The following is a 26,925-nucleotide window of genomic DNA, read 5'->3' as shown; positions in this document are numbered from 1 at the left end:
CACACTCTTATTATTTTTACTAAGGGTGGTTTCACACCACGTTTTGTACTTACGGTTCCCGTATACGGCTGGGAGGAGGGGGCGGGGCTTAATCGTGGCTCCCGCACTCAGCCATATAGGGGAACCGTATTTAATGCATGTCTATGAGCCGGACTGAACCGCAGCCTCCGTGTTCGACCGCGTTTTTGCCTACGGTCGGAAAATCGCAGCGGCTTTATTCAGTATCCGTATGTTAGTATTATCCTATCACTATATGGTGGTGATTTTTTTTTGCTACCACCTGCCAGTGCCACCCTATAGCTATTTAAACAGCAAAAAAAACTTAGGATCTCCACAGAACAGCTACCTATCTACTTTCCCCCACTTTTCCCCGCAATTTTCTGGGCTTGCCTCGGGCGCAAAAGGAACTAACTACAGCTCTGTGAAGTGCTACTTACCCCTCCAGCCTCCCCCTCCTCCTTGGTCTCCTCCAGACTGACTGTGTACAGAACGCACTATGACCTGACGCTGTACGCAGTGAGGTCACATGACTGTGCAGGGCGGGCTGTGTGAGATAAGCAGGGAATGCGCTCACTTCAGGACACCCTGTCGGACATGGAGAGCAGTAAACAGGAGAGGTAAGTTTTACAGCTTACAAATTTTTGCAGCTGGGATGGCCGATCCTAACTCTCGATATGACAAGCCTCTTCCTGTAACAGGTATGTCTGCCTGCAGTGATTGTATGAAGAGACCCAGCGCAGCACAGCTGACTCAGGGAGGAAAATGAGTCATGCAGAGTGAGGGCAAGTGACAGACAGACATGCCCCCTATCTCTAGGGTTAAAACGGTAACATGCACAAGCCCCAACTTAAACTCGATGGGACTAGAATTGTAAGAGCACCAACGCAACATATTTATGTTTTTGAATTAAGTATACAAAGGTAAAGTACTTTAGTTTACAAAAAGAGATAGAGATACAGTGGTCCCTCAACATATGATATTAATTGGTTCCAGGAGAACCATCATATGTTGAAACCATCATATGTCGAGTACATATGTCTATGTAAAAATAGTAATTGGTTCTGGGGCCTCGGAACCATTGTATGTTGAATACATATCTCTATGGGAAACTGCCAATTGGTTCTGGGATGACCATTGTATGTGGAGTGTATGGGGAGTGTTTAACAAACCAGGGTGCCTCCAGCTGTTGCACAACTACAACTCCCAGCATGCATGTACAGCCATTGACTGTCTGGGCATGCTGGGAGTTATAGTTTTGCAACAGCTGGAGGCACACTGATAGGGAAACATTGATGTATGGGGTGTATAGTGTGTCTATGTATTGTATATGATGTGTGACATCACATACAGTACTTTACAGCTCTTTAAATACCTTCAGGGGGGACAGAATGTCCTCCATTACCATCCTGCCGACTACAGCTCTATAGGAAAGGAAGGGGAGGGCAGCCAGCAGCTCATTGGGTACCTGCAGCAAGATGCTGCAGGCTATTGGCTATGGTAGCACTGGGGGGGCGGGGCTTACACGGAGCTCACAGTGGAAGCCTGTATGAGTTAGCAGGACAGCAACAGGAGGCAGAACGGGGCACACGGGGCACATTAAACAACTATCTCTCAGTTGCTGAAGTTGTCAGCGCTGTCAGATAGCTGTTTGTACGATGGCCCCGACACACAGCAGCATCATATGTCGAGGCTGCCTTCAACATACGATGGGCTCTGAGAGGCCATCATATGTTGAAATGATCATATGTCGAGGCCCTCATAAGTCGAGGGATCACTGTAATGGTATAACAAGACATACAAAATTGTGTGAAATAGTGTTAAATAAAAAGGGAGAAAAACATAAAGGTTCCCCTTGCAAAACAGTTTTAATGTTGGGCTATGATATTTATGCCTTTCAGCAGGGGGTGGGTTGGAAGGAGTTTCCACCTCCATCTTGGTAAGCCCACAGGGAGGGTACTACATCCCTCCTGGAATAATGTTCCACCTTCTTTCCAAACACAGAATTGTATATTTCATAGCACATAACTCTCACCGTATACAGAAGATATGACATAGATGGGAGTCCATTCATTCATTCATGCCATTTTGTTTAGGCGAACATTTCAACTGGAAGCATAGAGGGGTGTAATGAAACATTGAAAGGCAGGGAAACGTACAGCTTGATCTACAGGTGCAACTGGGGCATGTTTGTACTCTATAGGAAGGGTATGGTGTGTACTTTATGGATCTAGTCATTACTCAACTCATCCTATGTCAAGCCAATAAAAAGCATATTTTTAGAAATATCATTCTCCATTAACAGACAAGGTGGATATTTGTTCAAGCTAGGATAAATCAGGGAGAATATGCAAAACACATGACAAAAGGTATATAACACAATCAACACTAGAGCTATATTCAAAGCCTTTTTCCACTACAGTGGCAACCAAAAGTTTTTTGCAAAGGATAAATAAAAGTAAAAAAAATTTACTGATTTTTGTTTGGAAGTATCAGAGTTTGTGCTAAAATGTTTGAATATGGTGATTTGGGCCGAAAGATGGAACATTTTATAGATATATCTTCCCATCCCCTAACCCATTTGTACAGCACATGATATCACATTTGTATTTCATAAACAATATTTTTCTTATTTGGTCAGGTTTGGATTTTGGATTTACAGCAAATTATGGAGGGGAGGGGGAATTGGAATTCATATGTGAAAGTTACACACAATCCAAAACACAATCACTACCGAAAGGTAAAATTAACCGAAGGCCACCAGCTCTCTCTCTATTATTACATTATAGATCTATCTAGTAATGATGACTTAACGTGTCAATGTGAGTAACGAGTTGGTCGCTATAGGCTTTGGATACCCTGACATACGAATACTTCCATCATGGATCTCAAGATGTACATCTTAGAAACTAAGATTCTGATCCACAAATATGTGGGTAAAACTCATGATCACATCATTCTGATTAAAGGGGTACTCCGGTGGAAAACCTTTTTTTTTTTTTTCAACTGGTGCCAGAAAGGTAAACAGATTTGTAAATTAAGCCACTAGAGAGGGAGAGAGCACACCGTGCAGCTTAAACATGCAGATATACGATACCACTGGTATACACAGGCAGCCTCCGGACCCGATAAGTAGCAACGCAGCACCTGCGGGGTGCACACACTAGATAAAGTATCAAACAATACAATGAAAGGGAGTAGCGTGCACTCACCGCGGGTAAACAGCTGCAGGCCCGAGGTCCGGGATCACCACAGCATAGACGGAGACGTAAGGGGCGCTCAGAGGCTACGCCGGCTGTTTCGGACGTAGGAACGTCCTTCTTCCGTCCTCCTGGCGTTTTCCGGTCCCTGACGCGCGCCGGGCAGAGATCAGAAGTGGATGCCTGCTGAAATGTTTCAGCAGTCATCAAAGGCAAACGTCGAGGGGGGCCATGTAGGCCCCCCATGCCGGCGATCGTCGCAAGTCGCGAGGGAAATCGCCCCTGCGATCTGCGGCGATACCGGGCTGATCGGGTCTCTTACCGCACGGTAACTTTGCACGATCCCGGTTGTCACAGACAGCCAGGACCATGCTGAAGTATAGGAGCGAGGTGGCAAGCCTGCCACCTCCTCCTATCCCCTGCGATCCGTCGGTTAGCCAACCGACCAATCGCAGGGGGGGGGCGGTTACTTCATCCCGCCCTGCCTGGCCCCTGGAAGACCGGAGGACGCGGCGCGGGACAGGGGAGTGCTGGGGCCCGGCCCCAGTACTTACCTCGTCCCTGAAGACCCGGATCCCGGCCGGGGAGGCAGCGGCGGTGGCGACAGGTGAGTTGATCTTCGGCAGCGTTGTGGGACCTTTGCAGCAGTCCAGACCGCCGTAAAGCGATCTGGACTGCTCCATCTGGTCCCCTTACACTACAACTCCCAGCATGCCCAGACAGCCCTTGGCGTCTGGGCATGCTGGGAGTTGCAGTTTTGCAACATCTGGAGGTCCACAGTTTGGAAACCACTGTGCCCTTCCAGATGTTGCAAAATTACACATCCTCAGCATGCCCTTCCTGTCCAGGCATGCTGGGAGTTGTAGTTCTGTAACATCTGGCCCTTCAGATGTTGCAGAACTACAACTCCCTCTGGTGTCTTCCAAAAGTAAAAACACGTCAATTTTATGATGCAAACATAAAGTGGACATATTGTATATGTGAATAAAAAAAAAAATTATTTTGAATATCCATTTTCCTTACAGCAGAGAGCTTCAAAGTTAGAAAAATGTAAAATTTTCAAATTTTTCACCAAGAAAGGATGCAAGTTACCGCAAAATTTTACCACTATGTTAAAGTAGAATATGTCACAAAAAAACAATCTCGGAATCAGAATGATAACTAAAAGCATTCCAGAGTTATTAATGTTTAAAGTGACAGTGGTCAGATGTGCAAAAAATGGCCGGGTCCTAAGGTGTAAAATGGCCGGGTCCTAAGGTGTAAAATGGCTGGGTCTTTAAGGGGTTAATGGTCCCACACAACCCCTCCAAGTGTAAATTTTTTATAATCTCCTGTGCCCGGGCTGCAAAAAGTAACAAAACAAACTTTAACTCACCTTTCCCACATTCCCCTGTTGCACCGATATCGGTGTCCTGGTCCTACGGTGCCGGTCTTCTTCCTGCTTCCTGGGGACGATGAGTCATACTGTGCTCAACGCTTTTGTTGGGTTGATGATCATACAGATCTCTTTGAAACTAACTTTTTTTCATTTCTTTGATAATATGCTCCAACCTGGCAATATTTTGTTTCAACTTTGTGTCATGTTCACACACTAAGGTGGTGCCCGCATGTGGAGACAATGATGGACATTTATCAATGTTTGCTTGTGTATTCTTTTTTTTAGTAATTTTTTCCTTCCTTTTTTTTGCTTATGTGTGACTTATTTATCAACTGGTTTCAGCCTGTTGATAATTTTCTTTCACGTAAGCAATTTTTCCTTTTTTACTTTGGTAGTAGCTTTTTCTGCTCCATGTTTGAGCTGGAGTAAATTTAGTTAATTTTTAACCCTGTTGTGACTTTTTTTTGCGCAGTTGCGACTGTTGTAGTTAATAAATACCTGACTACCCGTAGTCCATTTTAAAATTATTACTACGTAGTTAATTTTTGGAAAACTTGCTTTTCTCGCTTTCCAGTCAAAATGTTGCACGAAAAATCGCGTAGTCGCAGTTGCGACAATTTTGCGACAATTATAGGAAAGAAAACCTGACTAAACCCGTTGATAAATGTCCATAAATAAGTCCTGTGTTGTTTTAATATTCGATTTAACATGCAATAAAGATTATTTCTCAGATTCCAATGAAATATTGATAAGTTTAGCAGAACACTCAACGCAGCATTCCAAGATTTTTGCCGGTCTTCACCGATGTTAATGGTGGGAATTTTCTTCCGGCATAAACACCTTGGAATAAGTCCTTTAGACAAATACATTTCAATAGTAGTAACTTCCCACCACAATTTTGTTTCTTTCACAAGTAACTTTTCCAATGAGTTAAGGTGCATTTTGATCCATGTTGAAAATTTCAAGAGCCGCATCACGCCTTTAAATTCGATTTTCAACATCTTTGAGGAGAAGTAAACCCTCGTCTGGAATCGGAGGCATGGCGTTGGTCTCTAATGGTGAGGACATGATAGATTGGGAAGCACGACAGGTGTGAGGTACACCTAAACACAGTTCATGTATGGAGCAGAAGACGTCAGCTCACCCAATCCTTTCACACGGCAGAGAAACCTCCAATGGTGATATAGAACAGCAGAAGCCAGCGATAAAAGTAACTTCACCTTTATTTTCATCCAGATTAAAACATCGACATGGATTTGTCTCAGACACAATGGCAATAACATAAAACTCAGGAAAAGTCCAGCATGACACATTTCAGGTCATGTGACCTTTCATCAGATGCATGGTGGGTAGTGGGGAGATGGAAAGATATCTAGAGCTGAATGGAACAGGGGTATTCTTCAATAGCTATGAATGATCTTAAACCTGTTGCCATTCAACATTTCATTAATTGCCAGTCCACATATGTAGTATATAGGATCTTCTGCAGAAGTTGCAACATTTCCTATATTGGCAGTACAAAAAGAGCTTTGAATAAAAGGATTCAAGAACACCTGAAAGGGTCAACAGTACGTCTTACTTCGAATGTATAAAAACACTTTAGAACTGTACATTCAGGCGATGTGTCTGATTTTCAATTTTATGGTATCAAAGTAGTTCAGCAACCAGAAAGGTTTTGCACAATAGAGAAGTTTTCTGGATCTACTCATTACATACATTGCAGCCATATGGTCTTAATTTAAGGTCTGATGTTCTGATATTAGATGTTTTTTCCTTATATTTCTTTATGGATAAAGGTTTTTTTGCAATCATATATTATGTTCGATTTCATGATTTGTAGTGGTGAAATGTTTGGAACCTGGAACGTATGGGGTTAAACCCTCACCTGTGGTATTCACACCTGTTCTATTCAGCTTTATATATCTTTCCATCTCCCCACTACCCATCATGCATCTGATGAAAGGTCACATGACCTGAAACACGTCAAGCTGGACGTTGCCTGAGTTTTATGTTATTGCCATTGTTTCTGAGACGAATCCATGTCAATGTTTTAATCTGGGTGAAAATAAAGGTGAAGTTACTTTTATCGCTAATTAACAAATCAGTTTAAGTTTCTGGTACCAGTTGATTTAGAAAAAAAAACAATTCTACTGGAGTACCCCTTTAATGCCCAATTAACTGAAACTAACTGGACAAGGATCTCAAAAGGGGGTAATCATGGCAAATGCAGATATATAGACTGTAGCACCTAATTTCACTTACTTTTGTGGCAAATTGTGAAACTACAATCTACATATCCGGGTGAAGTTCCCTGAATTAAGGTGGGCACTGGTATGACCAAAGGCAAATACAGAATCCAGTAAAAACACAAGGCCCTTGTGCAGCTTTATCCTTGTGAATATCCTACCGAAATGCTAAAATTTAAGAAAACATTTTATCATCGTAGCTTTTTTCCATCCATTAAAGAGAAAAGACTGTACTAATTTCAGAAAAATCTAAAGTATATAATACTGGCAAAGGATTCTGGCCAGGCCTCCACATTATTGTCATCATTGAATTGGAGCCCAGGAGCTTCCAGTTATGGGGATGACTTCGATTTGGGAACTAATGTACACACACTGCATTTACCAGCATAGATTTTATACAAATATATTTAGTCCATACCAAGAACAAGCGACCTCTAGCTCTGTAGCTTTTTATGAATTATCCAGTATAATAAGGGCTTGTAGACATTTATATAAACCACCCATGTGGCTGTGGGTGTACCTTCAGTTTTGTCAGACTATCAATAACATGTAATAGGCTCTAAAGGGGGTACTACAGGATTAAAAAGGAAAAGGTATAATATGGTGGTAAGAGGGAGTGAAAACATATACTTAATTAGCCATGGTCCTCTGCAGCTCTTGTTCGGCCCCACCCAGACCCGCAGTCTTCCAAGACGAGTGCTGGCTGTAAGAACCTGCTGGCCAGCGAATCACTGGCTAAAGCAGTGTCCCATCTCCGCCAGTAATTGGCTAAACCAGCAGGTCCTACATCAAGAAAGAAATGAAAACACTGGAGGACAAGGCAGAGCCAAACGAGAGCTGCGGAAGCATGCATCATGTTTCAGGCAGGAAAAAGAGCAAAGTGGCCAAAGACCTGCGGGGGACCAGAGTGGGTAGGTAAGGCTTTATTTTGTTTATTCTTTTGATATGGCCAGCATTATTTAAAAAAGATCATTATTCCTGGATTTCGCCTGGAGTCCATGTGATCTTCAAAAAGTAATATATTAATGGCATCGCTATAGATGTGAACGGGGACTCAATACATTTACAGCTCTATTCAGGTCTATGAGAGGACCCAGCACTTGGGTCACTACCAATAACATCTTTTGAAATGTATTAAAAGTTTTACCCCACTAAACACTTCAGCAGAAAGGTCCATAATAAAGTAATCTTTAAGTAATAAAAACCTCTCTCAGATCAAATATTATCCAAAAACCACCTGATAAAGTTATACCCCCACCGAACACACATTTTGAAATCACAAGGTGCCTAGACAGTCTATAAGCTGTGAATACAGCCCCAAGGTCCATGATAAAGTATATTGGCCAAACATCTCTCTAATCAAATATTATACAGAAACCACCTGATAAAGTTTTACCCCCACTGAACACACATTTAGAAACCACAAGGTGTCTAGACGAATACAGCCACAAGTGTCATAATAAAGTATACTAGACAAACATCTCTCTGGTCAAATATCATCCATAAATAACATAATATATTATAAAGGACTCATGTCATGTTGTTCTCCTGGATGGTATATAAGGATCAGATAGCAGAATCTCTTCACAGGACACAAAGCAGTCACAATGTCTTTCACCATCCTTAAGCATTATCATGACGAAGAGTGCAATGCCAAAGACTTTGTGGAGAGTCACTTTTCCCATGGAGGAGTCGACATCATTGAAGAAAACGTTGTTGAACCTACAAAACTATTGCATGAATTGTTTTCTTCAGGTATGTATCTCTAGGGGACATCTAGACATCATTTGTAACTTAGTGGGGTCGAGGGTCGCTGAGGATGTGACAAGTCCACATCGCTTTTATTTCCACTATAAAAATCACCATGTAAGGTACTGTATAAGGCCATGGTTTCAAGGTGGTTTGGTACAGTAATACTACTTGTCCTGCTCTGCCTCTGTGAGTAAGAGAAGAATCCAGGAATTGTTGTAGCACCTTTAAGTAACAAATGTTCTATTCACAAAATTTGCAGTGTACATTGCATATACATGTACTGTATAGCATACAGTAGCATATGTCTTTATTTTTGTGCCCAAGAGGAGGATATGTGTTGTAGTACAGGCTGACTTGGAGTAGTAGTCCTATGCAGATGGGGATGTCTCCTGGCAGGGGGGTATGGTTAACTTGTTAATCTTCTGTGATCCCAAACAACCCTTTTGTTAAAGGGGTATACCCATACTATAAAGTGCAGGAATAGGAAATCCAACATAACTGGCAAACAACAACAAAAAATTGACTGAATGTTCTGTGCAGGTCCAAGCAAACACAGGCTCATTGGCACAGAGATGAAAAGTTAGAGGTTTTAGGAACATGAGTGAATAGTTGGTCACTGTCCAATTAAGAGTTGCTTTAATAGCAGATATACTGACTGTAATGTCTTAAAAGAGCTTCTCGTACTAGAAGGTGTTGTTATTGGTAAATGATTTGCAGGCAAGATATAGTCCAAGTAGTTGTTGTCTACTGTCAACGGCCTATACAGGTTGGTTTGTTGCTCGATACCCTATGTGCAAAGCATACACTGAAAAACTTATTTGACATGTTGAGCCACACAGCACTAACTCCAACTGTAGGTCTACAAAGAGATTGTAAAGTAGGTCCACATGAGAATAAAATATGTAAAGTAGGTCCACAAAGAGATAAGAGTATGTAAAGTAGGTCCACACAGAGATTAGAGTATGTAAAGTAGGTCCACAAAGAGATTAGAGTATGTAAAGTAGGTCCACAAAGAGATTAGAGTATGTAAAGTAGGTCCACATGAGATTAGAGTATGTAAAGTAGGTCCACAAAGAGATTAGAGTATGTAAAGTAGGTCCACAAAGAGATTAGAGTATGTAAAGTAGGTCCACAAAGAGATTAGAGTATGTAAAGTAGGTCCACAAAGAGATTAGAGTATGTAAAGTAGGTCCACAAAGAGATTAGAGTATGTAAAGTAGGTCCACAAAGAGATTAGAGAATGTAAAGTAGGTCCACAAAGAGATTAGAGTATGTAAAGTAGGTCCACACAGAGATTAGAGTATGTAAAGTAGGTCCACAAAGAGATTAGAGTATGTAAAGTAGGTCCACAAAGAAATTAGAGTATGTAAAGTAGGTCCACAAAGAGATTAGAGTATGTAAAGAAGGTCCACAAAGAGATTAGAGTATGTAAAGTAGGTCCACAAAGAGATTAGAGTATGTAAAGTAGGTCCAAAAAGAGATTAGAGTATGTAAAGTAGGTCCACATGAGATTAGAGTATGTAAATTAGGCCCACAAAGAGATTAGAGTATGTAAATTAGGCCCGCAAAGAGATTAGAGTATGTAAAATAGGTCCACAAAGAGATTAGAGTATGTAAATTAGGTCCACAAAGAGATTAGAGTATGTAAATTAGGTCCACAAAGAGATTAGAGTATGTAAATTAGGTCCACAAAGAGATTAGAGTATGTAAAGTAGGTCCACAAAGAGATTAGAGTATGTAAAGTAGGTCCACATAGAGATTAGAGTATGTAAAGAAGGTCCACAAAGAGATTCGTGTATGTAAATTAGGTCCACATGAGATTAGAGTATGTAAATTAGGTCCACAAAGAGATTAGAGTATGTAAATTAGGTCCACAAAGAGATTAGAGTATGTAAATTAGGTCCACAAAGAGATTAGAGTATGTAAAGTAGGTCCACAAAGAGATTAGAGTATGTAAAGAAGGTCCACAAAGAGATTAGAGTATGTAAAGAAGGTCCACAAAGAGATTAGAGTATGTAAAGAAGGTCCACAAAGAGATTAGAGTGTGTAAATTAGGTCCACAAAGAGATTAGAGTATGTAAATTAGGTCCACAAAGAGATTAGAGTATGTAAATTAGATCCACAAAGAGATTAGAGTATGTAAATTAGGTCCACAAAGAGATTAGAGTATGTAAATTAGGTCCACATAGAGATTAGAGTATGTAAAGAAGGTCCACAAAGAGATTAGAGTATGTAAAGTAGGTCCACAAAGAGATTAGAGTATGTAAAGTAGGTCCACAAAGAGATTAGAGTATGTAAAGTAGGTCCACATAGAGATTCGTGTATGTAAAGAAGGTCCACATGAGATTAGAGTATGTAAATTAAGTCCACAAAGAGATTAGAGTATGTAAATTAGGTCCACAAAGAGATTAGAGAATGTAAAGTAGGTCCACAAAGAGATTAGAGTATGTAAATTAGGTCCACAAAGAGATTAGAGTATGTAAAGAAGGTCCACAAAGAGATTAGAGTATGTAAAGAAGGTCCACAAAGAGATTAGAGTATGTAAAGTAGGTCCACAAAGAGATTAGAGTATGTAAAGAAGGTCCACATAGAGATTAGAGTATGTAAAGAAGGTCCACATAGAGATTAGAGTATGTAAAGAAGGTCCACATAGAGATTAGAGTATGTAAAGTAGGTCCACAAAGAGATTAGAGTATGTAAAGTAGGTCCACAAAGAGATTAGAGTATGTAAAGTAGGTCCACAAAGAGATTAGAGAATGTAAAGTAGGTCCACAAAGAGATTAGAGTATGTAAAGAAGGTCCATAAAGACATTAGAGTATGTAAAGTAGGTCCACAAAGAGATTAGAGTATGTAAAGTAGGTCCACACAGAGATTAGAGTATGTAAAGTAGGTCCACAAAGAGATTAGAGTATGTAAAGTAGGTCCACAAAGAAATTAGAGTATGTAAAGTAGGTCCACAAAGAGATTAGAGTATGTAAAGAAGGTCCACAAAGAGATTAGAGTATGTAAAGTAGGTCCACAAAGAGATTAGAGTATGTAAAGTAGGTCCAAAAAGATATTAGAGTATGTAAAGTAGGTCCACATGAGATTAGAGTATGTAAATTAGGCCCACAAAGAGATTAGAGTATGTAAATTAGGCCCGCAAAGAGATTAGAGTATGTAAAATAGGTCCACAAAGAGATTAGAGTATGTAAATTAGGTCCACAAAGAGATTAGAGTATGTAAATTAGGTCCACAAAGAGATTAGAGTATGTAAATTAGGTCCACAAAGAGATTAGAGTATGTAAAGTAGGTCCACAAAGAGATTAGAGTATGTAAAGTAGGTCCACATAGAGATTAGAGTATGTAAAGAAGGTCCACAAAGAGATTCGTGTATGTAAAGAAGGTCCACATGAGATTAGAGTAGGTAAATTAGGTCCACAAAGAGATTAGAGTAAGTAAATTAGGTCCACAAAGAGATTAGAGTATGTAAATTAGGTCCACATAGAGATTAGAGTATGTAAAGTAGGTCCACAAAGAGATTAGAGTATGTAAAGAAGGTCCACAAAGAGATTAGAGTATGTAAAGTAGGTCCACAAAGAGATTAGAGTATGTAAAGAAGGTCCACAAAGAGATTAGAGTATGTAAAGTAGGTCCACAAAGAAATTAGAGTATGTAAAGAAGGTCCACATAGAGATTAGAGTATGTAAAGAAGGTCCACAAAGAGATTAGAGTATGTAAAGTAGGTCCACAAAGAGATTAGAGTATGTAAATTAGGTCCACAAAGAGATTAGAGTATGTAAATTAGGTCCACAAAGAGATTAGAGTATGTAAAGTAGGTCCACAAAGAGATTAGAGTATGTAAATTAGGTCCACAAAGAGATTAGAGTATGTAAAGAAGGTCCACATGAGATTAGAGTATGTAAAGTAGGTCCACAAAGAGATTAGAGTATGTAAAGAAGGTCCACATAGAGATTAGAGTATGTAAAGTAGGTCCACATAGAGATTAGAGTATGTAAAGAAGGTCCACAAAGAGATTAGAGTATGTAAAGTAGGTCCACAAAGAGATTAGAGTATGTAAAGAAGGTCCACATAGAGATTAGAGTATGTAAAGTAGGTCCACAAAGAAATTAGAGTATGTAAAGAAGGTCCACAAAGAGATTAGAGTATGTAAAGAAGGTCCACAAAGAGATTAGAGTATGTAAAGTAGGTCCACAAAGAGATTAGAGTATGTAAAGAAGGTCCACAAAGAGATTAGAGTATGTAAAGTAGGTCCACAAAGAGATTAGAGTATGTAAAGTAGGTCCACAAAGAGATTAGAGTATGTAAAGTAGGTCCACATAGAGATTAGAGTATGTAAAGAAGGTCCACAAAGAGATTAGAGTATGTAAAGTAGGTCCACATAGAGATTAGAGTATGTAAAGTAGGTCCCCAAAGAAATTAGAGTATGTAAAGAAGGTCCACACAGAGATTAGAGTATGTAAAGTAGGTCCACATGAGATTAGAGTATGTAAAGAAGGTCCACATAGAGATTAGAGTATGTAAAGTAGGTCCACATGAGATTAGAGTATGTAAAGAAGGTCCACATAGAGATTAGAGTATGTAAAGTAGGTCCACATAGAGATTAGAGTATGTAAAGTAGGTCCACAAAGAGATTAGAGAATGTAAAGTAGGTCCACAAAGAGATTAGAGTATGTAAAGAAGGTCCATAAAGACATTAGAGTATGTAAAGTAGGTCCACAAAGAGATTAGAGTATGTAAAGTAGGTCCACACAGAGATTAGAGTATGTAAAGTAGGTCCACAAAGAGATTAGAGTATGTAAAGTAGGTCCACAAAGAAATTAGAGTATGTAAAGTAGGTCCACAAAGAGATTAGAGTATGTAAAGAAGGTCCACAAAGAGATTAGAGTATGTAAAGTAGGTCCACAAAGAGATTAGAGTATGTAAAGTAGGTCCAAAAAGATATTAGAGTATGTAAAGTAGGTCCACATGAGATTAGAGTATGTAAATTAGGCCCACAAAGAGATTAGAGTATGTAAATTAGGCCCGCAAAGAGATTAGAGTATGTAAAATAGGTCCACAAAGAGATTAGAGTATGTAAATTAGGTCCACAAAGAGATTAGAGTATGTAAATTAGGTCCACAAAGAGATTAGAGTATGTAAATTAGGTCCACAAAGAGATTAGAGTATGTAAAGTAGGTCCACAAAGAGATTAGAGTATGTAAAGTAGGTCCACATAGAGATTAGAGTATGTAAAGAAGGTCCACAAAGAGATTCGTGTATGTAAAGAAGGTCCACATGAGATTAGAGTAGGTAAATTAGGTCCACAAAGAGATTAGAGTAAGTAAATTAGGTCCACAAAGAGATTAGAGTATGTAAATTAGGTCCACATAGAGATTAGAGTATGTAAAGTAGGTCCACAAAGAGATTAGAGTATGTAAAGAAGGTCCACAAAGAGATTAGAGTATGTAAAGTAGGTCCACAAAGAGATTAGAGTATGTAAAGAAGGTCCACAAAGAGATTAGAGTATGTAAAGTAGGTCCACAAAGAAATTAGAGTATGTAAAGAAGGTCCACATAGAGATTAGAGTATGTAAAGAAGGTCCACAAAGAGATTAGAGTATGTAAAGTAGGTCCACAAAGAGATTAGAGTATGTAAATTAGGTCCACAAAGAGATTAGAGTATGTAAATTAGGTCCACAAAGAGATTAGAGTATGTAAAGTAGGTCCACAAAGAGATTAGAGTATGTAAATTAGGTCCACAAAGAGATTAGAGTATGTAAAGAAGGTCCACATGAGATTAGAGTATGTAAAGTAGGTCCACAAAGAGATTAGAGTATGTAAAGAAGGTCCACATAGAGATTAGAGTATGTAAAGTAGGTCCACATAGAGATTAGAGTATGTAAAGAAGGTCCACAAAGAGATTAGAGTATGTAAAGTAGGTCCACAAAGAGATTAGAGTATGTAAAGAAGGTCCACATAGAGATTAGAGTATGTAAAGTAGGTCCACAAAGAAATTAGAGTATGTAAAGAAGGTCCACAAAGAGATTAGAGTATGTAAAGAAGGTCCACAAAGAGATTAGAGTATGTAAAGAAGGTCCACAAAGAGATTAGAGTATGTAAAGTAGGTCCACAAAGAGATTAGAGTATGTAAAGTAGGTCCACAAAGAGATTAGAGTATGTAAAGAAGGTCCACAAAGAGATTAGAGTATGTAAAGAAGGTCCACAAAGAGATTAGAGTATGTAAAGTAGGTCCACAAAGAGATTAGAGTATGTAAAGTAGGTCCACAAAGAGATTAGAGTATGTAAAGTAGGTCCACATAGAGATTAGAGTATGTAAAGAAGGTCCACAAAGAGATTAGAGTATGTAAAGTAGGTCCACATAGAGATTAGAGTATGTAAAGTAGGTCCCCAAAGAAATTAGAGTATGTAAAGAAGGTCTACATAGAGATTAGAGTATGTAAAGAAGGTCCACACAGAGATTAGAGTATGTAAAGTAGGTCCACATGAGATTAGAGTATGTAAAGAAGGTCCACATGAGATTAGAGTATGTAAAGTAGGTCCACATAGAGATTTGAGTATGTAAAGTAGGTCCACATAGAGATTAGAATATGTAAAGAAGGTCCACAAAGAGATTAGAGTATGTAAAGTAGGTCCACATAGAGATTAGAGTATGTAAAGAAGGTCCACAAAGAGATTCGTGTATGTAAAGAAGGTCCACATGAGATTAGAGTAGGTAAATTAGGTCCACAAAGAGATTAGAGTAAGTAAATTAGGTCCACAAAGAGATTAGAGTATGTAAATTAGGTCCACATAGAGATTAGAGTATGTAAAGTAGGTCCACAAAGAGATTAGAGTATGTAAAGAAGGTCCACAAAGAGATTAGAGTATGTAAAGTAGGTCCACAAAGAGATTAGAGTATGTAAAGAAGGTCCACAAAGAGATTAGAGTATGTAAAGTAGGTCCACAAAGAAATTAGAGTATGTAAAGAAGGTCCACATAGAGATTAGAGTATGTAAAGAAGGTCCACAAAGAGATTAGAGTATGTAAAGTAGGTCCACAAAGAGATTAGAGTATGTAAATTAGGTCCACAAAGAGATTAGAGTATGTAAATTAGGTCCACAAAGAGATTAGAGTATGTAAAGTAGGTCCACAAAGAGATTAGAGTATGTAAATTAGGTCCACAAAGAGATTAGAGTATGTAAAGAAGGTCCACATGAGATTAGAGTATGTAAAGTAGGTCCACAAAGAGATTAGAGTATGTAAAGAAGGTCCACATAGAGATTAGAGTATGTAAAGTAGGTCCACATAGAGATTAGAGTATGTAAAGAAGGTCCACAAAGAGATTAGAGTATGTAAAGTAGGTCCACAAAGAGATTAGAGTATGTAAAGAAGGTCCACATAGAGATTAGAGTATGTAAAGTAGGTCCACAAAGAAATTAGAGTATGTAAAGAAGGTCCACAAAGAGATTAGAGTATGTAAAGAAGGTCCACAAAGAGATTAGAGTATGTAAAGTAGGTCCACAAAGAGATTAGAGTATGTAAAGAAGGTCCACAAAGAGATTAGAGTATGTAAAGTAGGTCCACAAAGAGATTAGAGTATGTAAAGTAGGTCCACAAAGAGATTAGAGTATGTAAAGTAGGTCCACATAGAGATTAGAGTATGTAAAGAAGGTCCACAAAGAGATTAGAGTATGTAAAGTAGGTCCACATAGAGATTAGAGTATGTAAAGTAGGTCCCCAAAGAAATTAGAGTATGTAAAGAAGGTCCACACAGAGATTAGAGTATGTAAAGTAGGTCCACATGAGATTAGAGTATGTAAAGAAGGTCCACATAGAGATTAGAGTATGTAAAGTAGGTCCACATGAGATTAGAGTATGTAAAGAAGGTCCACATAGAGATTAGAGTATGTAAAGTAGGTCCACATAGAGATTAGAGTATGTAAAGTAGGTCCACAAAGAGATTAGAGAATGTAAAGTAGGTCCACAAAGAGATTAGAGTATGTAAAGAAGGTCCATAAAGACATTAGAGTATGTAAAGTAGGTCCACAAAGAGATTAGAGTATGTAAAGTAGGTCCACACAGAGATTAGAGTATGTAAAGTAGGTCCACAAAGAGATTAGAGTATGTAAAGTAGGTCCACAAAGAAATTAGAGTATGTAAAGTAGGTCCACAAAGAGATTAGAGTATGTAAAGAAGGTCCACAAAGAGATTAGAGTATGTAAAGTAGGTCCACAAAGAGATTAGAGTATGTAAAGTAGGTCCAAAAAGATATTAGAGTATGTAAAGTAGGTCCACATGAGATTAGAGTATGTAAATTAGGCCCACAAAGAGATTAGAGTATGTAAATTAGGCCCGCAAAGAGATTAGAGTATGTAAAATAGGTCCACAAAGAGATTAGAGTATGTAAATTAGGTCCACAAAGAGATTAGAGTATGTAAATTAGGTCCACAAAGAGATTAGAGTATGTAAATTAGGTCCACAAAGAGATTAGAGTATGTAAAGTAGGTCCACAAAGAGATTAGAGTATGTAAAGTAGGTCCACATAGAGATTAGAGTATGTAAAGAAGGTCCACAAAGAGATTCGTGTATGTAAAGAAGGTCCACATGAGATTAGAGTAGGTAAATTAGGTCCACAAAGAGATTAGAGTAAGTAAATTAGGTCCACAAAGAGATTAGAGTATGTAAATTAGGTCCACATAGAGATTAGAGTATGTAAAGTAGGTCCACAAAGAGATTAGAGTATGTAAAGAAGGTCCACAAAGAGATTAGAGTATGTAAAGTAGGTCCACAAAGAGATTAGAGTATGTAAAGAAGGTCCACAAAGAGATTAGAGTATGTAAAGTAGGTCCACAAAGAAATTAGAGTATGTAAAGAAGGTCCACATAGAGATTAGAGTATGTAAAGAAGGTCCACAAAGAGATTAGAGTATGTAAAGTAGGTCCACAAAGAGATTAGAGTATGTAAATTAGGTCCACAAAGAGATTAGAGTATGTAAATTAGGTCCACAAAGAGATTAGAGTATGTAAAGTAGGTCCACAAAGAGATTAGAGTATGTAAATTAGGTCCACAAAGAGATTAGAGTATGTAAAGAAGGTCCACATGAGATTAGAGTATGTAAAGTAGGTCCACAAAGAGATTAGAGTATGTAAAGAAGGTCCACATAGAGATTAGAGTATGTAAAGTAGGTCCACATAGAGATTAGAGTATGTAAAGAAGGTCCACAAAGAGATTAGAGTATGTAAAGTAGGTCCACAAAGAGATTAGAGTATGTAAAGAAGGTCCACATAGAGATTAGAGTATGTAAAGTAGGTCCACAAAGAAATTAGAGTATGTAAAGAAGGTCCACAAAGAGATTAGAGTATGTAAAGAAGGTCCACAAAGAGATTAGAGTATGTAAAGAAGGTCCACAAAGAGATTAGAGTATGTAAAGTAGGTCCACAAAGAGATTAGAGTATGTAAAGTAGGTCCACAAAGAGATTAGAGTATGTAAAGAAGGTCCACAAAGAGATTAGAGTATGTAAAGAAGGTCCACAAAGAGATTAGAGTATGTAAAGTAGGTCCACAAAGAGATTAGAGTATGTAAAGTAGGTCCACAAAGAGATTAGAGTATGTAAAGTAGGTCCACATAGAGATTAGAGTATGTAAAGAAGGTCCACAAAGAGATTAGAGTATGTAAAGTAGGTCCACATAGAGATTAGAGTATGTAAAGTAGGTCCCCAAAGAAATTAGAGTATGTAAAGAAGGTCTACATAGAGATTAGAGTATGTAAAGAAGGTCCACACAGAGATTAGAGTATGTAAAGTAGGTCCACATGAGATTAGAGTATGTAAAGAAGGTCCACATGAGATTAGAGTATGTAAAGTAGGTCCACATAGAGATTAGAGTATGTAAAGTAGGTCCACATAGAGATTAGAATATGTAAAGAAGGTCCACAAAGAGATTAGAGTATGTAAAGTAGGTCCACATAGAGATTAGAGTATGTAAAGTAGGTCCACATAGAGATTAGAGTATGTAAAGTAGGTCCACATAGAGATTAGAGTATGTAAAGAAGGTCCACAAAGAGATTAGAGTATGTAAAGAAGTACTTTTTCACTTGTGGCTAAGCAGCAATCCTCCTTTGAGCTGGAGACAGGATACTTGAAGAACTAGGCCCTCACAGTATGGACTGGAAACAACCTTTTGGGTGAATACCTTAGACTTGATGCAGTGACAGGGTTTCCATGGTAATTTTAAGGATTCTTCACAACCACTAAGACATCAACTTCTAATAGTTACTTCCTGACCACTCATGGCCGCAATGTGCTGCCTACATGGCAAATGCATGTCACAATGTTACACAAAAAGAAAGCAGCCTCCCTTGACAATGGGTGGATAAAACATTTCATGACCATTGTCTTTAACAGAGTTACCCCTTTATTAACACTACACACCTGGCATAGATGTCACTGATAGTTCATTTCTTTTGTAATTCTTACTTTGCTTCATTCCAGCGATGGGCACAGTGTCTCCAGTTCCCCACCAGTTAAGCGCAACACTAGCCACCAGCTCCACTGCTAGTCTCATGCTCTCTCACCCTGGGATATTTGAACAGACTCCTGCAGGTCACACAGGTGCCCTCGATCACCCCTGCTGCTTTTCTTCACAATAGAGCTGCTTACTGCCTTATTTAGAATTTCGCTATGATCTAAGGTTTTCGCTATGCGGCACTAGAGGAGCGTATCACCTTGTACATGGACTACATGCTTCTGTTTCTTAGCGTACCGCTCTTCCCTGCCATTATATCTCCATTTAAACTTTTGGTGGCTACTTTGGTCTCTGCATTAACTGAACCAAATCTGCTTTATGCCGATGGCTCCTCTTTCTGAGGACTCTTACACTCCTTCCACACCACTACAGTGTGTATCTATGTTGATTACTAAGTTTCACCTAAAATTGCACTTGTGGGGTAAGTTACCAGCTTCGGTAGTGTGGAGGTTGAACTTGGTTAAGATGATATGGATGCTGCAACTTGAACTGTTTGCATAACTCTCCAGTTGCCGATTAGAGAGATTGACTTTCTCTTTGGTGATCCAAGTAAGGAAGGAACAAAGGAGGCACAGTTCACTAACATAATATAAATGGAGAAACTACGTGGATGCAACTCAAACAAAAAATGTGTAGGATGGTATAGGTGGTGCACTGATAAAAGAGGTAAGGTAAAATCAATGACAGTAAATAAGATATGAAAATCCTGCACTCACCGTGTCCATCGCTAAATCAATGAATGCACATGGAAAGGAAGGAGGTGTAGGTAGACGGGGGCTCAGAGGCAACGACCAGTGGTTTTGTGCTAATTAGCACTTCTTCCGGCCTCCTAGCCCCCAACTACCTTCTCCACCCTCTTCCTTTCCATGTGCCTTCATTGATTTAGCGATGGACGCGGTGAGTGCGGGATTTTCATATCTTATTTACTGTCATTTCTCTTTGGTGAATTGGTTTGGAAAAAAGGTGATTCCAGGTTTGGAAACACTATAATATAGTAAACCAGAAGGTGGTTTAGCAATTCCAAGTCTGGAGATGTATTTTTTCGCCACCCAGACCCAGCACCTTAAGAGGTGAACCAGTACTGCAGGGGTGGGCTCTACTCATGCTGTTCAAACTCGCTTCTTTAGATCTCCCTACCTTTTAGCTATTGTGGAGCACAATGGTGTCTGTCTCAACTCCAATCATCACCTACCTTACATCTTAACCATAAATTATGCTTCCCCTTATACTCAGTTGTGGAACATCCCCTGCGCTTTCTGATCTGGTCAAACTCACTGGTTTCCCGTCGTGAAAAAGGACAGGTATTTGATTCCTCTATCAGGTATATACATATTACGGTATTAAGCACTTTTCTGAATTGCAACAGGAATTTAAAATGCTCCATAGTCCCTTTTTCCAATACCTTTAATTGTGCCCTGCACTGGATCATCAGGGACCAAAGTCAACCTTAAGGTAAAAAATAAACCTGTATTGCTAAAGGGTAAATGGGTATTACTGCCCACTGGCCCACTTCCATCCACCTACCCCCTTTGGCTGACACACTAAGCCAGAACTAGAGAAAGAGGTCATGGGCTGGCCCTACCTGGGCCAGAGAAATGCCCTCATGCGATTTGGAGCCTCATTTGCATAACAACAAAATAGGTTTATATCTTAGCACTGAAAGGACTATGAAAAAAAAATGTATACCAGAAATCCTGATGACTAGCCCTATGTAGAAATTGGCTTCTTTACTCCCATGTTTTCTTGTAGGCAAGTGTAATTTAATCCCTATCTCCCTACAGGACATGTGATAGTAGTAAAGTCTGTCCCCTTCTCTATTTGGATAATTCTTATTTCTCCTCTTTTCTACAGGACACGTGAAAGGAGACTCATTGCTTGAAATGGGTGCTGCCGGAATGGTCTTCCCACTCTTCTCTGCCAGCAACGTCTTCAAGAATATCTATGTCATGGACACCACGAATACCAGTGTCAGGCACATCAAGAAATGGCTGGAAAAAGGAGACGAGGCAACAGACTGGTCACATGCTGCAAAATTAACATGTGAACTTGAAGGCAACGCGTATGTAGACTAATTCATATAAATTGTAAAACTTGGGTATTTTGGAACTAATAGATACAGAAGATACTCATTTGTTTAAAAATTACACGATAAATGAGATCCTCCTGACCATTCACATAGCCAGTATTTCCTTGTTCCAAAAGTATGGTTTGTCCAGAATGAGAGTAAAAGTATTGAAATATGGGAGCAATAGAGAGATACACTTGGCCAGGGTATAACTTATTTCAATAGTCAAAAATGATATATTAAAGCGTGCTGGTCCATTAAAAATATTTTTAAAAATCTGCATGGTTTTGTCACATTAACCTTTTAGAGTAGTGTCAAGGTGATTTTAGTGCTCTCCCTCCTGTTATTGAACTGCTGGTATTCTCCCTATATGTAAGAAAAATGGAAGAATTATGTTAATTGGGATAAAATGCATCATTTTTAAAAAGCAATTGCGGTCATTTGCAGCAAAGCCGCTAATAAGCCACCGTATGTGATTGCAGCCTTAATGTAGTGGATGATACTACTATACCAGAAAAATCAAACAATAACCTTAAATTTTTTGTATCAGCTTGGCCTAATTTAATAGTCTTCTGTTAAATTGAAAATAACATGCCCATCCGGCAGAAATATCTAAAATTGGTAAAAGGTCCAGAATTCTTTTCATAGCAGACGACCCTTATAGCAGATGACCCCCCCCCCCCCCCTCCCCTCTCTTTGTTACGTGTTATAAAGTATTTCTTATCTGGCAGACTGTCCTATTCAGATAACGAATACAATGAATATGGGGAGGTGGGGTTAATATAATGAGGAATTTAATGTCCCTTACCACTTTAATGACCCCCAGGAGAAACTATTTTTATCCTGCTGGACATCATTTAGACTGGTTTAGCTTGTGCATAAAACTATGAAATTATCTGTCATAATTCTTAAATTCTATTTTTTTTTTAGAGATGGATGGCAGGAAAAAGAAGAGCAAGTGAGAAGAGCAGTTAAAGGGGTCTTTAGGTATAATTTATCCGATGAAGGGTCTAAGGAATCGGTGCCTATACCTAAAGTGGATTGCGTGCTCATGGTTTACTTCTTAAACGGCGTCTGCAGGACTAAAGAGGACTTTAAGGTCAACTTGAAAACCTTTACATCCTGGCTGAAAGTTGGTGGATATCTGGTCTTTTTTATTGCTCTCAATATGACTTTTTTTAAGATTGGTGACCACAAATTTTCTACACTGGCAGTAAATGAGAAGTTTGTAAGAAAAGCCATAAATAATGCTGGCTTTGTCATTGAGAAAGACAAGATCATCCCCACCTCAGTGGAGAGTGATAACGTTGATTATGAGGATTTGCACTTCATAGTAGCCCGCAAGGTAAAAGATGCTTAATGCTTATAAAAAAGATGCAAAATTTACAATAAATTATATTTAAAAAAGATATCAATATAATCACTAACAGTTGAAAAATATATGATAACTGGATTCTTAAATAGAAACAATTTAAGATTTACTGTCATTAGTAAGAACATTTTAAAATAAAATGCACAAGTCAGTGTAGTAATGTGCCCTAAGACCTGTAAGCATGATAATATGCATGTTTTTATGTGTAAAATACCTTTTGATCTATGGCTAGCTATGCTCTCTCTTCTAGCAGTTCTCCTGGAGGAGTTTATTTAGGAGCATGAATAACTTGCTCCTCCCCCCCCCCCCTCCCTCTCCCTTGTCATGAGGCTTGTACAAACATTTTTACATTTGCAAAGTTTTTTGCCTAAAGTGTATGCTTTATATAACCCTAATGCAGCCATGTGGAACCTACATGGTATAAGTACACATTTAAAACCTCAATTTTGTGTTGGAAATTAAATATTTTTACATTTGCAAAGCTTTGTGCCCAAAGTACTTCAGTGAAAACCTTTTTTCTTTTAAATCAACTGGTGGCAGAAAGTTAAACATATTTGTAAATTACTTCTATTAAAAAATCTTAATCCTTCCAGTACTTATTAGCTGCTGAATGCTACAGAGGAAATTCCTTTCTTTTTGGAACACTGATGACATCACAAGTGCAGTGCTCTCTGCTGACATCTCTGTCCATTTTAGCAACCATAGCAGATGTATGCTAAGGGCAGCATGGTGGCTCAGTGGTTAGCACTGCTGCCTTGCAGTGCTGGGGACTTGGGTTCAAATCCCACTAAGGACAACAATAAATAAAGCATTATTATTATAATAATGTCAGCAGAGAGAACTGTGTTTGTGATGTCATCAGAGAGCATTCCAAAAAGAAAATAATTTCCTCTGTAGTATTCAGCAGCTAATAAGTACAGGAAGGATTAAGATTTTTTAATAGAAGCAATTTAAAATATGTTTAACTTTCTGCCACCAGTTGATTTAAAAGAAAAAAGGTTTTCACCAGAGTACCCCTTTAAGGCAGCCATGTGGAACCTATATGGTGCAAATCACAAGAAATAAGTTCATAACATGACCAAAGAGAAATCACTTTGCATATATATATATATATATATATATATATATATATATATATATATAATTTTTGAGCACATTGTATTTCTTGTCAGTGTGCATGGAACTGCTCCTCTTCAAATACTGCAAGCTGTCTGGATATTTGTCTCAAACTTACAGTGGTTTAGCTCACACTGCACTGAGGCACATTAGGGACATAGTCACACCCCTCTCAAAAAAATAGGTCCAAAATAGTTATTAGGACTAAAAAGACTTGCATACCAGGGTTCATTTGCAAAATTAAAGAGACAGCATTTTTTTTTTTTAAATCACATCTTTAGCAATCATATTTTTTTCATGAAGTATATTAGTAAAATGCTTAGTTTTTATGGAAGTATTATAAGTTGCAAAACTGCAAGCTATAACCTACATGATATTAAAGGGATTTTCCAGACAAAAATGATTGATAATAATACAAAAAATTTGGGTCAGACAATTCTCATAAGCAATAGCAATACAGATATCCTAGTCATATCTTTATTTAGATTCAGATAGTTGCTACATATTTGTTTAGTGCTTGAAATTTCATCTATTTGTAACTCCTCTTTATCTGCCTACAAAATAATACAGCTGTGAATGATCAATAAAGCAACAAATATTATGTGATTATTATTTGTCCATATTTTTTAAATATAATAAATCAGAATTAATATCAATGTGAATACAGTTTCCATCGTCATCTACAATCTTCTTTAAGGTTTATTTTACGCACCACCATATCTTTCAATATTGTTGCATTTACACATTACTGCACAAATCTGCACAAAGCAAAGTACAGCAGAGGGGCTAATATGGTAGACAGAAGTTGTAGGAACGCATCAACTCTGGGGAAATCGAACAATTATATTGGAAACCACCTCATCCTCAAGGACACAGGGTCTAAATGCACACCCTGCACCCGCTACCGTTCTATGAAACGTGCTAAGGAGCTGAGATGGTCAAGGTGGCTATCAGCAGCTGGGACCTGTGGTTAATGCTGGACATCACGAATCTGGGTGATATCCAAGATAAATTCTTTAGACGCCAAAATCAAAGTTGATCGCTGCATCTAAAAATTCCTCCCCGGCTAGTCAGCGGAGCTGATTGGAACACACTGTGAAATCGCTGGGTCCCGATCAGCTTAGAGGATGGTGGGAGGGCCCTTGACTGCCTCCTCACTGTGCAATTGGCGCTCCAATGCTCCAGGAAGCCATGGCAGCCTGGAGCAATGGAGCGCCAATAATACTGATCAATGCTGTGCTATGGCATAGCATTGCACAATGTATGCAATCTGGGTATTGCATGTTGATTAACCCCTTCTCTAATAAAAGTTTGAATCACCCCCATTTTCCTATTTTTTAAATAAAATAATGTAAACAAAAATAAATATAAACATACAGTGGGGAGAACAAGTATTTGATACACTGACGATTTTTCAGGTTTTCATACTTACAAAAGCATGTAGAGGTCTGTAATTCTTATTATAGGTACTCTTTAAAGGGGTACTCCGGCCCTAAGACATCTTATCCCCTATCCAAAGCATAGGGGATAAGATGTCTGTCTGCGGGGGTCCCGCCGCTGGGGACCCCTGCTGTCTCACATGCAGCACACACCTCTGGGAGCTGCAGCCTGGGAGTCCGCCGGGTCATGACTACGGGGCCGGAGTATCGTAATGTCACGACTCCACCCCATGTGATGTCACGCCCCGCCCCCATAATGGAAAATCTATGTCGATGGGAGGGGGCATGACTTGCATTGATATTAACTGGGAGACTGAGACCTGTGAATCTCATAAAGGAAACGGTTTTCTGACTATAGCTAAAGACAATTATCTGTCCCAAATGGTGAAGGCCCAACCAGAGGGGGTGCCCTATTGGACTTAATATTAACCAACAGACCTGACAGAGTAACTAATGTGCAAGTAGAAGGACACCTAGGAAATTGTGATCATAATATAATACATTATAATTTGTTCTAAGATGGGTTTTCGCTGTGTTGTTATAAGAGCATAAAGGAAATATTGCTCCTTACTTCTTAAAAACATTTAATTCTGTAAGTGCAGGGGTACCCCTACCTAAAGATACCACTAGGGCAATAATAGTGGTTATCCCTAAAGAAGGGAAGGATGTATCCCAATGTGGAAATTATAGGCCAATGTCGTTGTTAAACGGAGATTATAAACTGTTTACTAAAATTATGGCCTATAGACTGGCTAATGCAATGGAGGGAATTGTCCACTTAGACCAAGTGGGGTTTATGGCAGGTAGAGAGGCAAAGGATAATACCACTAAGACAATTGATCTAATCCAGTTCGCCCGGTCGAAATGGATCCCGGCAATGTTATTATCTACAGATGCTGAGAAGGCATTTGACCAGGTGAACTGTATTTTTATGGAAGAAACATTTAAACATCTGGGAGTCAAAAAAAGCTTCCTAAACTGGGTCATGGAAATAATAGATATCCTGCGGCTAGGCTAAGGGTTAACGGGATCCTTTCGGGTGAGTTGGAGTTAAGAAATGGTACTAGACAAGGGTGCCCACTCTCACCACTGATCTTTACCTTGGTGCTGGAAACTTTTTAATATAAAATCAGACAAAACATAGACCTGCATGGAACTACAGTTCAGGGTATTACCCATAAAGTCGCAGCGTTCGCCGATGATTTGATTTTTTTTTATCACAGAACCAAAAATGTCACTGCCTACGCTCTTGAAGGAATTTGAAAGCTACAATCGTTTGTCTAATTATATGATAAATTTGAGAATGTCTTCAGCATTAAAGGGGTACTCCGGTGAAAACCTTTTTTCTTTTAAATCAACTGGTGCCAGAAAGTTAAGCATATTTGTAAATTGCTTCTATTAAAAAATCTTAATCCTTCCTGTACTTATTAGCTGCTGAATACTACAATTCTTTTCTTTTTGGAATGCTCTCTGATGACATCACAAGCACAGTTCTCTCTGCTGATGTTATTATAATAATGCTTTATTTATTGTTGTTCTTAGTGGGATTTGAACCCAAGTCCCCAGCACTGCAAGGCAGCAGTGCTAACCACTGAGCCACCATGCTGCCCTTAGCATACATCTGCTATGGTTGCTAAAATGGACAGAGATGTCAGCAGAGAGCACTGTGCTCGTGATGTCATCAGTGTTCCAAAAAGAAAGGAATTTCCTCTGTAGCATTCAGCAGCTAATAAGTACTGGAAGGATTAAGAATTTTTAATAGAAGTAATTTACAAATATGTTTAACTTTCTGCCACCAGTTGATTTAAAAGAAAAAAGGTTTTCACCGGAGAACCCCTTTAAATGTATCATTAC

At 38.8% G+C, this 26,925-nt stretch overlaps 1 protein-coding gene across 1 annotated transcript; it reads left to right on the top strand.

Annotated features, from left to right (window-relative positions):
* Positions 1–526: 526 nt before the first annotated feature.
* On the top strand, positions 527–22,921 carry LOC130293256 (nicotinamide N-methyltransferase-like). Its single transcript, XM_056541757.1, has 3 exons — positions 527–617; positions 20,931–21,138; positions 22,075–22,921. The coding sequence occupies exons 1-3, from the start codon at positions 527–529 to the stop codon at positions 22,502–22,504; spliced, it is 729 nt and encodes a 242-aa protein (XP_056397732.1). The 3' UTR covers positions 22,505–22,921.
* Positions 22,922–26,925: the final 4,004 nt, after the last annotated feature.

The sequence above is a fragment of the Hyla sarda genome, chromosome 10 (genome assembly GCF_029499605.1).
Source record: "Hyla sarda isolate aHylSar1 chromosome 10, aHylSar1.hap1, whole genome shotgun sequence".
NCBI lineage: Eukaryota > Metazoa > Chordata > Amphibia > Anura > Hylidae > Hyla > Hyla sarda.
Note: the sequence above shows the minus strand (reverse complement) of the source record. Positions and strands in the feature narration are given on the sequence as shown.

Excerpts from the sequence above, each read along its gene's own strand:
- LOC130293256 (XM_056541757.1), top strand. The coding sequence starts at position 527 with ATGACTGTGCAGGGCGGGCTGTGTGAGATAAGCAGGGAATGCGCTCAC. Across the intron at positions 618-20,930 it reads GAGAGCAGTAAACAGGAGAG|GACACGTGAAAGGAGACTCA; the intron begins GTAAGTTTTACA and ends TCTTTTCTACAG. Across the intron at positions 21,139-22,074 it reads TGTGAACTTGAAGGCAACGC|AGATGGATGGCAGGAAAAAG; the intron begins GTATGTAGACTA and ends TTTTTTTTTTAG.